The sequence below is a fragment of the Acanthisitta chloris genome, unplaced genomic scaffold (genome assembly GCF_000695815.1).
Source record: "Acanthisitta chloris isolate BGI_N310 unplaced genomic scaffold, ASM69581v1 scaffold709, whole genome shotgun sequence".
Lineage (NCBI taxonomy): Eukaryota > Metazoa > Chordata > Aves > Passeriformes > Acanthisittidae > Acanthisitta > Acanthisitta chloris.
In genome coordinates, this window is record NW_008692851.1 from 30,632 (window position 1) to 44,522 (window position 13,891).

Consider the following 13,891-nt stretch of genomic DNA (forward strand, 5'->3'; position numbering starts at 1 on the left):
GCTTTTAAGTGTGGCTCAGTCGGTGTGCTGGAATATAGTGGGGAAAGGGAGAAATTTGCACTCAAATACAGGACCTTATGGACAACATCCTGTCTTTTCCTGTGCCCTTAGCATTTGCCTCCTGTTTGCATTATTAGCACACTTGCTCTCCTACTTCAGGAGATCATAACCCCAGAGAGCAGGGTCTGTGCCCTTAGACACTGAGGTGTGCACATTCCTCCACAAGCACTGTGAGGCTCTGTTCTGTGTGTGCACCAATTGTTTTGGTGTGTGTAACTGCTGTCTCCTTTCTGCAGGAACATCATCACCATTGCAGTGTTCTATGCCTTGCCAGTCATCCAGCTTGTCATCACTTATCAGACGGTGCGTTTGGCTCAGTAGATGTCCCTTCTTGCCTTTCAGCTTGCTCTGTGGTTGCACTGTGTAGGGATGACAATCACAGTGAAACTGGTATCTCCCAGAAATTCTGCTCTGCCTGAGAAGTTTACCTTAGCTGATCTCTCTGCACTGTGCTGAGTGTTACAGCTAGCTTGGCTCACTGAGCTTGTAATTCTGCTATTTTGGCTTGAGAAGTGGGAGTATGGCTGTTTTCCTGCTTTTCTGATGTCTCATTTGGATCCTGTTTCATTTTAGAGCCAGGAGGAATCTGCTGTTACCTCTAAAAGACAACTGAAAGCAAATAGGGTTTGCTGTGATACAAGTGATTTCCCTTCTCCCCACCCTTGCTATCCTGCTATTGCTCAGATATCTGCAAGCAGATCTGTTAGTGGTGGGGTTGAGAGCCCACAGTGTTTCTGAAGACAGTGTTGTGAGATTTGTGGTCTGTGGCAACATCTTTTGTCCCTCCACTAAAGCCTTCCTTTGCAGATGTCAATACTCCTCTGTGCCAGTTCTAGAGCTAGGCCGTGTCCCGGTACACCTTGTGTACAACCAGTGTTTGCCTGAAGTGAATCCTCCGGAGCAGGGAGGCTTTGCTAATATCTGGTCTCCCACCTCCTCTCTGCCCAGGTAGTGAATGTGACGGGCAATCAAGACATCTGCTACTACAACTTTCTGTGTGCTCATCCCCTTGGGGTGCTGAGGTGAGTGAGCCTTGTGGTCACTGCATTAATGTCTCATGCCTCCCCAGTGTCTGTGCTGTGCCCAGGTCAGGACTTTATCCTTGCCAGGCTGACAGTAACTGTGTTGATAAGACCACTGAGAGTTTAGGACTCTGATCTTTCTGTTTTTCCCAGCAGTGGCTTTCTGTGACTGTGAGACATGTGCATCTGGGAACATGTTGTATCTGGGTGGCCTTGCAAATCATTGGCACAGCAATGAGGTGCTCCCATGCTCTATTGGACACTTTTACTTGTATCCAAGAAGGAGCAGTTCTGCAAAGAAATTTAGACCAGTCCTTTCACTGCAGCATTTCTCTGAATTAATGTGGGAGTGCAAAGAAAGTCCAGAATTGGGAATCTTGCAGAGGAAGTATTAAATTCACTGGGGCAGGTGAACTGCTCAACCTAAAATTATCATCCAGAGTATAAAACTGGCAGTTTGGCAGCTGCTGAGGTGGAGGATGGTGGAGGGGGGAGCAAGATGGATTCAGCTTATCACTCTGGTTCACCCTCCTGCTGCTGTGCTGCATTTGTCTTAAACCTCCTTTTTTTTCTTCTGCAGTGCCTTCAATAACATCCTCAGCAATGTGGGCCACATGATGCTGGGGTTTCTCTTCCTCCTCATTGTGTTGCGCAGGGACATCCTTCACCGTCGGGCCATGGAGATGAAAGATATCTATACCCTGGTAGGAAGCATGATTTCATGGGGCTGAGTGGAGGGAGGGAAATCAGGGTGAGCTTGAAAAACAGAGTTACATGCTATGGGTTACCATTTGTCTTCCTTGCTGGAGGAATGAATCCTCCTCTTTTTTTCCTCCCCTGAAAAAGGTTCTGGGTGGGATGCTTCTGTTCTTGCACACCCCAGTACTTTACTGCTTACAGTATGTACATACTGCCATGGTGACCCAGCCTGAGCACATGAAGACTGGAGGATCTGGAACAGCAGGAGCATCCCAAAGTGCTTCAGTTTATAGAGAAGTTTGATTTGTCTTATAGAATCAAGAGTTTATTCTTGGCACATGTATTAGCAAAAGAGAATGGAGGTGCCTATGATAACTCAGAATCTCACCTGTCATCAGGACAGTGAGGGTACTGACTTACTATGCAGCTCTGCTCTCTTCTAGGACTATGGGATCCCAAAGCATTTTGGTCTCTTTTATGCTATGGGTATTGCTCTGATGATGGAAGGGGTGCTCAGTGCCTGTTACCACGTCTGCCCTAATTACTCCAATTTCCAGTTTGGTAAGCTGTTTTTCCTTTCTCCTTTTGAGCTGGAGCTAGGATTTTCCATGATGTATCTCCTGCTGAGTTGCTGATATTTCCCATCCCTCTGCGTTTTCAGTGAGAATGCCAGGGACTAACATGTCAGCCTCCTCTCCAGTTCTTGGGACTCTTGTAGTGCATGGCTGGCAAGATCTTTTGCTTTTGCAGCTCAGTGCTTGAAGGTAGTAAGTTCACAGCCTGAGCAGCAGAGTGCTCAAGCCTAGAAAGCCCCTACCATCTCTGTGGAAACTCTGCTCTGTGGGCTCCTTTGCCTTCTGGAGGAAGAAAAGACTTGGGCAGGATCTTGTCTATATGCATGAATACCTGATGAGAGGGAAGGAAGATGAGTGAGCTAGGTTCTCTTCAGTGGTGCCCAGTGACATGCCAGGAGGCAATTGGGCACAAATTAAACCACAGGGATTTTATTTTTTTTCCCCTCCTTTGAGGATGGTCAAAGACTTGAACGGGTTGCCTGGAGAGGTTGGGAATTATTCTGTGGAGATACTCAAAGCCTAACTGGATATGGTCCTGGACTTGATGGCTGACCTTGCTTGAGCAAGGGTTGTGGGACCAGATGACCACTAGAGGTCACTTCCAGCCTCCACCATTCTGTGATTCCCTGCCTGTTTCTGTGTTGCCCTGTGGGCATTTATTTTCTGATCCCCCTTTAGGTTTTGTTTGGTAGACGTGCTGTAAGATGGCAAAGCACAAGGTGTTGTACAATATAGTGCAGCATCAGGGATTTGTGCCTGCCAGCCTTGGGTTTGACATTGCTGCCGTGCTACTTGTGGCACTTGAAGCAGCTTTCTTGGCCCAACTTTCTTGGCAGTACCTGTTTTCACTGTTTGTGTTGTGCTCCCTCTACAGACACCTCCTTCATGTACATGATCGCGGGACTGTGCATGCTCAAGCTCTACCAGACTCGCCACCCAGACATCAATGCCAGTGCCTACTCTGCCTATGCCTCGTTTGCTGTGGTGATCTGTCTGGCTGTCCTTGGAGTGGTATGGTTCCCTCCCTATTTCCCTGGGAAGGAGATGCTGTGACTGGGAACATAGCTTAAGTGGGCAAATGACTGGGGAAAGCAGCAGAGGAGGATAAGAGAGTCAATCAGCTGTTAGCATTTGAAGTCCCCATTCTCTTGGGTTTTCCTCCTCCCTTCCCCTGAGCTTTCAGGAAGAAGAGCAGAGCAGTTTCCTCTGGGTGAGCTCTTTTTGGGCTTTGCCCAGCACATGCCATTCTTCTTAAGAGGAGAAATTCATGAATCCAGGTGACATGTCCAAGCACACAGGTGGTCTTCCTGTGGGGTGACTCTCATTGGAGGAAGGGGAGTGTAAGGCTGGCTGAGCTTCTGAGACAAATGTCTTCTACCTCATTGCTTGTGCCTCTTTCTTTCCTTTGGAAAACTCCATGTTGTTTGGGACAGTTCCTGCAGTTGGCCTTCCTATCTTTGAAGAGATACAGGGCTAGAATAATGTCTGGGGGGCATTCTAGGCAAATTTCTGGAGTACCTGCCTTTTGAAAGGCCACTGGAGCAGAAGGAATCATTGGAGCCACTGGACTGGTACAGGGCTGTGCCCATTGCCCGTTTGCTTATAGTATTGCAAGTTTTGAGCTGGGCTTGCCTGAATCCCTAACCTGTGCTTTACCTTGGGGGTCTCTGCTTCCCTTCTGTTGAAGGACTCATTTTCATTCATCAGTAACCAGGCAAAAATCTATTGAATTCTTGTGCTGAACTAGCAGCTAGTTCCCAGTGGGCTGTCAGCCCCTCACTACCACACATAATGTAGAATACCAATTGATTCTGCAAAGGTCTCTGCGTAGGAGACTGTCTGTGGGATAAGGCATGCAGGAGCATCTGGTAGACTTGGGACTTACCAAGAATTTCTTGATAGGTGCAGTAGGTCTTGACACCCAGGTTCAAAACACTGGGGCTTTATTATGGGTTGCTGTGTCTTGTCCTTTGAAGCTGTTCAGTGGAGCTTACAAGCTGCATGTCTTCCTTGTTCTATTAATGTAGAAGTGGCTTTTCTGCTTGCTTTTTGGTATCCCCACCCCCCAATAAAGGGAAGAGTTCAGCAAGTGCTGTGCCCCAAGAATGGGCGTGGTCACAGCCTGATGGCAGATCAGATTTTCTGGTCTCCTTAATGTATAACTGAAAATTTAAGGTTTTAATATACCATTAATCTACACTTGTAAGTCACTTCTAGTCCTTAAATAAAATGAAAAGTGTACAGTAGGAGCAATTGCCTGCAGAGCACTTCTGTCCTGTGTGGTATACTACAGTACACTTATTAAAGTAATGGTTGTTTCTGTGACCGCCTTTGTAAAAATCTAATTCCTGGCCAGAGAGCTGGTGCTCAGCTCAGCAGAGAGCTTGGCTGGCCTGGGAGTCCCTGCATTTCTGCTCCCTGGGCCAGCTGCTGTTCTTGTCTGAAGGGGTATTCAGAAAGAATGATCTCCTCTCCAGAATACTGAGCTCCTCTTACTTCTCTGGACTTTGAATGTATAGATATGTTTTCAGGCTGGAAGATTTAGGGGTTTCTTTTCCATATTCACTGAGGTTATATAATGTCCCATGGTGATATAGGTCAGGAAAGGCTTGTCCTGCTGTAGCAGGGCTCAGTTTGCTCTTAATATGTCTTTGCTTTCAGGTGTTTGGGAAAAATGATGTGTGGTTTTGGGTTATTTTCTCAATGATCCATGTTTTGGGTGCGCTGGCTCTCAGCACTCAGATCTACTACATGGGCCGCTTCAAGATTGGTAAGTGCTGGGACTGAACCATGTTCTCTAGGGTGTGCAGGTGCCTCCTGTCCTCACCTGCATGAGTCACCTGTGTGGCACACCTGAGCATAGTTCCCTGTCCTGTGCTTGTATTCTGCGTTACCGTGCTCTCTCGTCTATCTGATGCTCTTTCTGGCCCCTGAAGTCCTTGTGCTACTGCTTCCTGACCCAGGGGAGTGAGCAGGTCCTGTCTGCTCTGTGGGAGCCTGGAGGGCTGAGCTCTGAGGGCACCTGCCTTTCAGCTGCGGCTCTCCCTAGTGCTGTGCTCAGAGTGGTGAGCCTCACCCTGTCATGAGGTGAGAGGGAACAGGGTCTGGTGGGGAACCTGGCTCTTGTGCTCTGCTTGCAAACCTATTTCTCCTTTCTCTTCTGCTCCTGTCTGCCTCAGATGGCCCTGACTCAGGTAACTGTCTGCAGCTCTCACTTTATTCTGTTGAACTGATGGTGCAGGGTGTAGCAGCTGGGGATGCTTGCATGTGTGTAGGGAGGCAGACTAGCGTGCCACCTGGGGTCAGCTCTTGAGCAGTGAAACTAGCTTGCAGCAGGACTGCCAGTCATGTTCTTTGGCAGGAAGGGGGTGATAGAGCACAAGAGAGCTCTGATGTTGGTTCAGGAGTCTTTTCAAGCTCTTCATGTGTGGTTGAAAGGTGTGTGTGTGTGTGTGCATGTATGTCATCCCCACTGTCACTGATGGCTCTGCAGTGAAGCTTCTCCAATGATTTTGAGAGCAGGAGTGTCTAGAGTGCACTCTGCCCCTCTAGGTGCCTATAAGGGCTGTGGGATCTGTTTCTGCTGTTTCTTTACTCTGTCAGCTTGTTCCAGAGAATGTGCTTTTCCCCCTTTCAGCACACACACATCTGTCTTGCAGAGATGGGGTTGCAAAGCCAGCCTGTTTACAGGTACAGGCCTGTTTGACTTCTGGGCAGTGCTAGTGTCAAGGATATTTTTTAAATTTCTTTTTCCAATCTGTCATTCTGGCCACATGCCATCCACATCCTGTGCTGGCTGCCCTTCTGCTAAACGCAGACTGCTCCCAAAGGGTAGGAAAAGAATCTACTGACACCTTGAGTTCTCTGTTGTTAGCTGGTGGGTGGCCACATCTTTCACCATTGGCATTCTGAAGTTCACTCTGCCAGCTGTTCTGGCTTTTTATCCTCTTCTTTGACAGACTTGGGCATATTTCGACGAGCAGTGATGGTGCTCTACACGGACTGTATCCAGCAGTGCAGTCGACCAATGTACATGGTGGGTGATATCTCAGCACCTCTCAGCAGTTGCTCACCCTTTAGGCAGTGTGCAGGGGAAAGTAGTGGGACTACTTGAAAAAGTGATGCTCCCTGCTTCCCTTGTTCTCACTCCCTCAAAATGTTTGTGTAAGCATAGATCTCTGCTGAGAGTGGTTTACTCTCCACCTCCAAGCCTCCCCTGATCTCAGGCTTGGTGAATAAAACATCAGAGCAAAGATGATATAAGCCTGACAGGATTTGCCTTTGCACTTGCTCTCTGGGGGCATCCATTCAGAGGAACAGGTATGAGGCTCTGTGCAGCACAGTCTCTCTGGGGAGAGCTGCAACAGTTTTGGCTCTGTGGCTTAAGCAAAAGCAATTGCCGTTTCTGCAGGACCTCAGGGCAGACAGCAAAAAGTAAACAGTGGTGGCAGTTGCCTTGTGTCCCACTGGTTGGTTGGTTGCTGCTTGGCACAGAGTGCTAATTAGGGCTTGTGGCCAAATGGTGTTTTTACCCATTAGCATCCTTATTCTTTTCTTTTTTTTTTTATTATTTATTTTCCCAGCTCTGAATAAGCAAACTTGGTCTACTCAGGCATGAAGTGGCCAGCCTGAAACAGCCATGTCATGAAAGCAGCTGTAAGCATAAATGGACATGCCCACAGATGTAATCCTTCTGCCTGCTGTGGTTACAGGTTTTCCCTAGCTAATAGTAAGATAGGAGGAGGAAAAAAGGTCTCTGAGTATGTGGGGGATGCTATCCAAAGCTTCCCTGCTACCTCTTCCAAGCATGTCCTTGCTTTCTGCAGTATTTTTCTGTAAAATACTATGAGGAAAGGAATTTAACTTGAAAAACGGTAGAAGCAATCAGGATTTGTGGAACCTCCTGAGGCTCATCTCTTAAATGCTGAGCTTGTGCTTTTTAAGATGTTCAGCCTGCTTGCAACACTTTCTTAAAATTAGTGTGGGCCAGAGCAGTTTCCATCTGGTAAAAGCTCCAGCAGAGCAAACTACAGATCCAGGTGCATGTGTGCTTGCAGAAACCAGACTCCAAATCCTCACATAACGTTATCCTGAATTTCTGAGGCAAAGGCCTTCTTTTGCATACCCTTATGCTTTCATATGCTCATGAGTGTCTTTTCTCCAGGACAGGATGGTGCTGCTCATTGTTGGAAACCTGGTCAACTGGTCCTTGTAAGTACGGGCGTTGTTGGGGCCTTGTGTATTTGTGCATGTGGGTAGCAGGATTTGATACTGGCATACAGGTGGCCTAAAGTGATGGGAAAATGCAGCAGTGTCTGTGCAATAACCCTGTCCTGGAACCTTTCTGACACATTTTGGCAGGGAGCTTGGTCTGAGGAGCACTGGTGGTAGGCAGACCTGCAGAATGCAGCGCAGCACTAGTGAGCTATGTGAGGCATCCCTAAACGTTCCTTCAGACAAAGAAAAGACAGTTGGGGCTGTCTCATGGCTTGCGTCTGGCCGAGCTCATGTAGGGCTGGCCTGGTACCGTGGTGTTGTGTTATGCTGTACACCTGCTTCTCACACAGCTAGGAGGTCTGTGGCATAGCCAAGGTGCAGGAGACTTGACAGACACTCATTAGTCACAGAGCCTGGCTGAGCAGTAACTGCATGCATGGGAAGGGAGGGATCAACTCTTGGATGAGACCTAAAATCCTTGGCCCCCACTAAAGCTGCTTCTCAGGGACGTGCCTTCTGCCAAATGTACAGGTCTGAGGCCAGTTCCTACTGGGAAGCAACCCAGGGCCCTTGCTTGTCCTCTGGGATCTCCAGTTGCTTCAGCAGCTGACCATGGCTGAGTTTCCTTGGCTGGAAGCAGAGCAAATAGTGCATTTCCTCCAGGGAATCAAGCGTTTGGGGCAGTGTTGCTGTGTCCTGCAGTCTGGGGGTTGTGGGGCAGCAGGTGGCTGTCACTTTGGGGATGTACCCTGTCTCCAGTGAAAGAAGCTGTCTGATGTCCCTTCTTCCCTCTCTTTCAGTGCTATCTTTGGGCTGGTGTATCGGCCCAGAGATTTCGCCTCCTACATCCTGGGGATCTTTATTTGTAACCTGCTGCTGTACTTGGCTTTCTACATCATCATGAAGGTAGAGGAAGGCAGCTGTAGCTGTCCCTGGGGTGTCTGTGTCCAAAGGGATGGGTCTCTTTTCTGGCTGCAGTTTGGGTTCCTGTGTTGCTGCAGAGGGAAGTGGAGGGGCCTTTGTGGGTCTCAGGGTGGGACAGGGTGTTGGGGAGGAATGATGTGTAGCCATTTTAGGATTTGCTGGGCTGTGTCTTCCTGGGGTGGGCAGCCCTTTGCAGGTACAGGCTGGTGTGTTGGTGTGTGTTGTGAGGCTGTGTCCTTGTCTACAGCTCCGCAACTCTGAGAAGCTCCTGCCCATCCCCATGTTCTGCATTGTGGCCACAGCAGTGGTGTGGGCAGCCGCCCTCTACTTCTTCTTCCAGGCCCTCAGCAGCTGGGAGGTAAAGTTCTTCTTTCACTGTCCTTCTCTCCATCTCTGTGTCTCATCTTTCCTTCCCATTGTTTTGCACAAAAAATATGCTGGAGAAGAGTCTTTGGCTGCTCATGGAGAGCTGCAAGGGTTTAGCTCCTTCAGCAGACTGTGAAGGGAGCATGGGAAGATGTGCTGAGCCAAAAATGACTGTATGTATGTAGCTGTGTCGAGGCTACTTATGACCCAGGTGATCTGGAGGTGACTAGTCCTCACCAGGGGGCAGAGGAGGAGCTGGCGATCTGAAAGCAAAACTGGCAAATCCTGACCAGTGCTGGATAGCAGACTTATCCCTGGAGTAGATGGGCAATGGGGAATAATCTGCCTGGAATTGTGAGGGCTCTCCATGACCTGGGAGGCTATTAAATTCTGACTAGATGCCTTCTAACAGAGTATCACATCCATCTCCATGGAAGTGAGGGGTTTGCTGCAGGGTGGACTGGTGCAGGCTCTGCATCTTGTGCTGTGCAGGACCTCAGATGTGGAGACCAGAGTATTCCCCACAGCTCTGGGCTGTGGCCCCACATCTATTTTCATGTCTAAGTATAACATTGTGTTCCTGCCCTGCTCTCAGCATGTGTCTGGCCAAGACAGTGCTTTTTCTTGGCTCTTGCATGGAGGGTTAAGAGTGATCTATAGAGTGTCCAGTGTGGCCAGCAAGGGCCCTGTGTGAGTGGAGATCAGGTCCTAACCCTCTGCCTGCTCCCCTAGGAGACTCCAGCAGAGTCCCGGGAAAAGAACCGGCCATGCATCCTCCTGGGCTTCTTTGATGACCATGATGTCTGGCACTTCCTCTCTGCAGCTGCCTTGTTCTTCTCCTTTCTGGTGAGTCCTGCTGAGCCTCCAACTCTGCTGCATGGTCTCACCCTCTCCTCTTCCACGTTGCCTCCCTCTATCCACGTGGAGCTTGTGACTGCTTCAGGACCCCACAGAAGTGCCTCGACTCCACCCCCCGACAGTCCTTCACAGTGGGATGCTCCTTGTCAGTGGGATTGAGGATCAGGCATTCTGCTTTGCCTTGTTGTTCCCTGTGCCTCCTGGCCTCAAATTCCCTTTGGGCCTGTGGGTCACACAGCTGTTGTGGGGAAGCTGAGGGGCTGCTGCTATGATTAACCCTCTCTTGGATTTGTGAAGGTATCCCAAGAAGGAGACCCAGGCAGTAGGATCACTGGTGTTGAGCTTGGTTCCTGAGCTTTCCATCACTTCCATAGTTGACTCTAGTGTTTGTCTGCTTGGTACCTCTTTTCAGGCCTGATAGTCTCTATGGTGGCAAAGGTGGAGGGCATCCCCTCGGGTGGGGTCACAGCATAGTGCTTTGGGAAAGCCTGGAGGGAAATCGTAACTCTAGCTGTGCAAGGTGCAAGCTATGTGTGAAGGAGCTGCCTGGCCCTTGCTCAGGCATTGCAACCATTTCCCACTCTTCTGCCTCCTAGAAGGGTCTTTGGAGACTAGTGATGAGGGATCAGTTTACAAGCAGCATCTCCAGCATGGCTGTGGCAGGATTACCTGCTCAGGTCCTTGCGGCACTGCAGACAGAGCTACCTGTCAGCTGTGCTGCCAGAGTGACTTGCAGGGAGTGTTACAGAACAAAAGTTAATCTGGCACATCTACATGGTTGCTGTCATAACTCCTCTGCATGCTGGAGATGTGGCCCAGGTGGAGTTCTCCTGTAATGAGATGCCATTGGGAGCTGTCACTCTTCCCAGCCATGGGATTGCCAGCAAGACCTGAATCTGCCTTGTGCTTTCCTCCTCAGGTCCTGCTGACCCTGGATGATGACCTGGATGCGGTGCGCAGGGACAAGATTCCAGTGTTCTGAGTCCCCAGGGGACAGGGGCACAGGGGCATCCCAAACCACTCAGCCAAAGGCGCTGGGCCACTGGTGTCTGTGGGGAATGAGCCTGCTTCCATGGCCAACAGCCCAGTGGGATCCCACAGCAAGCATCAAGGGGTGCTGTGGTAACTGAGGTGGGACTGGGAGGGAAGATCATACTTGCTTGTTTCCTACCTCATCCTCTGGGGCAGGCACTCTCCAGCATGGGTTTGTAGGTGCAGTGAGTGCTGGAGCCAGCGAAAGGGAAGGAAGTGGGAAGGAGGCATATACCTTTCCTTCCCTTTGTTGCTGCTGATGTACTCCACTGCTCTCTGGTGAGCAGACTTGGCAGCTCCTCCTGCATTGGGAACTGATACCTGTACCCTGTGGGCTGCTGCACTTGGAGAGTCCATCCCTTCAGCAGCACAAGGAGAGTGTTTGGTTCCTGTTCTGCAGTCACCAAGGGGGCAAAGGACTCCAAACCGAGGTGGCAGTGGGGGGGACTGTTTTCTTTTTTTCTTCGTTTTGGTGAAGACTTCTCCAGTAGCTGGTGGGGAGCCACAGTAACAAGACTGCCATGTTGGAGGGAGATGGACTAGAGCTGCCCATGAGTGCTCTGACAGAGCCTCCTGTCTTGCTCTTGCAGCCTCTCTCACTTCTATTGCATAACCACACTTCTCTCTGGCAGCTGCCACACTGGCACTTGTCAGTGTGATGGTCTCCAACATGGCACCAGAAATGCTGTCCTCAAGCAACCCCAAGAGAGATGGTGCAGTGAAGCCACAACTTTGTGTGCTGGGCAGCTCCTTGGCAGCTCTTTGGCTCCTGCTGCATGCCTTGCCAAAGGGGCAAGGTGGAATGCGGATGTTGTCCAGCAGCCTCAGACTTTCTCCTCCCATGAGCTGGCTTTGGACAAACTTGGCAAAGCAGGTGTCCTTATGGGCTGAGAGTGTAGAGGAGGTTTGGGGAAAATTGGGGTTGAGCTCTCTCTAACTAAAGATCTGGGCCAAACTTTTTTCTCTAACTTTTCTGCATCTGAAATAAGTTTAAATGGCTTCTGCATTCTTTTCAATTTCTTACTTATTTAAAAAACAAGAATTAGGTGTGAATTATTTCAGGCCTTGCATCTAAAATGGGACCTGTTTTACTAACTTTGAATTAAAAAGTGTTCTTTTGAGGCCTGCTGTCCTCATTCTTGTTGTCTGAGCATTTTTACTTTGGTGTATGCGTGTGGACCCAGCAATGTCAAGACTTTCCACTTCTGCTTACTAAAGCAGACTGTGGTAATGTTTACTCCAAGAGTCTGTACCTCCTTGGAAGGTTTTGCTCCAAATGTTTTGGTTTTTTTCTAAGTTGGAATTTGTTAAGATAGTCAATAAAATAAATGTTACTGGTTTCTTGCTCTACAGATTGATCTGAATTCTTCTGGCTCAGCTCTCAGCAGCAGCAAAGAGAGTTGTGGCAGAGGGGTACCCAGTGGCATCACACAGCTGCTGTCATCCTTAGGTCCACCACAGGTCTTTCCTGAGCATAGGTGTGGATGACCTACTTGTTCTCTTAACCAAATTGCCTTTGTGAAGCTCAGTAGAGTCACAAACAGACACTCTTGTGTGTCACTGTAGTCTCTTTGGCAGGGTAAAGAGAAGGCTGGAGGAGGACTGACACAAGAGGCTGCCAGCTGTTGTCTTCTCTAGCAGAGCTGCACTGCTCTGGAGGTGTAGCTGTGTTTCAGGCAGGGTGTGCCAGAACATGCCGAAAGTGGAGATGGTCCTGGTGCACCGTGTTGTATTGACAGTGCTTTGTGCTTGACTTGCAGGTTTGCCTTACAGATGGAGTTGTGAATGTTTTGTTTTTGAAACAGGGCTAGATTTCTCAGGCTTGTTGTCAAGCGTGAGCTTCTCTTCCTTAACAGTGTCAGCAGAGGCTGCTGGGAAGGGGATGACACTGCTTTTTGTCCGAGTAGCACCAGCAGAGTTGTATCATGCTGAGGATAGTCTGTTTTCATTCAGCCACCCTGCAGCCCTGCCATATGTTCTTAGGATGTCTAAGATGGTTGAATTCAATACTGCCTACATAGGCTTGCCTGCAGCTCAGTTTTTGTTCCTATAAGGAAACACTGCCAGGAAGTCTGAGGTGCAAAAACCCCAAACAACCCAAATCCTTATTGCTGAGTGCAGCAAGACTCAGACAGGACATCCCCATCAGGGACTCTGGATGGGGCTGTGGTGCTCTGTCTTGCCCAGCATAGTTATAATTTGGTCTGCAGATGGAACCACCTGCATTTCTGTACCCAAAGGTGTAAGAATGTTTGACTGATAGCATTTTTGTAGCATGTGCTCTGTGCTGCCCTCCTTTTAAATGCAAAGGCTGCTGTAGGAGCTGCACTTCTCTGATCAGTGAAACCAAAATTTGCGGTAACAGTACTGGGGCTGTGCAGGATGTGCTCTTTGCTGAGCTCTACATGGAAGGCAGGTGGTAACACAGAGCAATAGCACTGCTGCCAGCACCATCCATTCCCTCCCTTCTATCTGCTTCCCTTGTACTGGCCCTGGCAGCAGGAGACAGTGCCCCTGCTGTTTCCTGAGACTCAACAGTTAGAGCATCCAACTCCTGTAGGAACTTCACTGGCCTTTCATCTTTTAGCTGCCCCGTTTCTCTGGTGTCTGTGCTGCCAACACACCTTGTAGCTGCAATTGCACCAGGTAAAGCACTCTAGAGCCCTCTGAATATTTTTAAATGAAATGGGCAAGTCTGACCAGAGACTTCAGTGTGGTTTCTGCGCAGGATTAGCAAATGCTGGTTCCCTCAGTCCTTTGTACCAGAGAGGTAAGGAGAAAACTGTTGATAGGTACATGTGCTGTTTGTATAACCAGAAGAGCTGCGAACACTTAGCTCTGTATCATTTGTCTTTAACACCTCCTGTGCTGCCTTCCCCAGGCCTTTAATGTTTTCCCAAGTAATAGCCAATGCAGTGTTGTGGAAGGTGTCAAACGATTTTGGGTAGTGCAGGGCCAGAAAGCTGCTGCTGAGCAGCCCCTGCTTTACCTCCTCTGTAACAATGGGACCTGTCTTTACCCTGCTCTTCTCTTTCCACAGCTCCTGGGTGCCTTGCCTGCCAGCTCTCAGGCCTGAGCTGCCCTCTCAGGGTAGGGAAGGGGACTGAGAGTGGGTTACTGTGATGGCTCAGAGGCTTA

General features: G+C 49.3%; 1 protein-coding gene across 1 annotated transcript in view; it reads left to right on the plus strand.

Moving 5' to 3' along the window:
* Positions 1–10,703, plus strand: part of SIDT1 (SID1 transmembrane family, member 1) — a gene marked incomplete at its 5' end in the record, with an annotated part of 27,110 nt that extends 16,407 nt beyond the window's left edge. The window contains 12 exons of the mRNA XM_009082802.1: positions 297–363; positions 1,009–1,082; positions 1,663–1,786; positions 2,225–2,342; positions 3,231–3,367; positions 5,018–5,126; positions 6,316–6,392; positions 7,521–7,567; positions 8,374–8,479; positions 8,745–8,855; positions 9,596–9,709; positions 10,641–10,703. Coding sequence (XP_009081050.1) covers positions 297–363; positions 1,009–1,082; positions 1,663–1,786; positions 2,225–2,342; positions 3,231–3,367; positions 5,018–5,126; positions 6,316–6,392; positions 7,521–7,567; positions 8,374–8,479; positions 8,745–8,855; positions 9,596–9,709; positions 10,641–10,703 — 1,147 coding nt within the window. The remainder of the gene's footprint in view (positions 1–296; positions 364–1,008; positions 1,083–1,662; positions 1,787–2,224; positions 2,343–3,230; positions 3,368–5,017; positions 5,127–6,315; positions 6,393–7,520; positions 7,568–8,373; positions 8,480–8,744; positions 8,856–9,595; positions 9,710–10,640) is intronic.
* Positions 10,704–13,891: the final 3,188 nt, after the last annotated feature.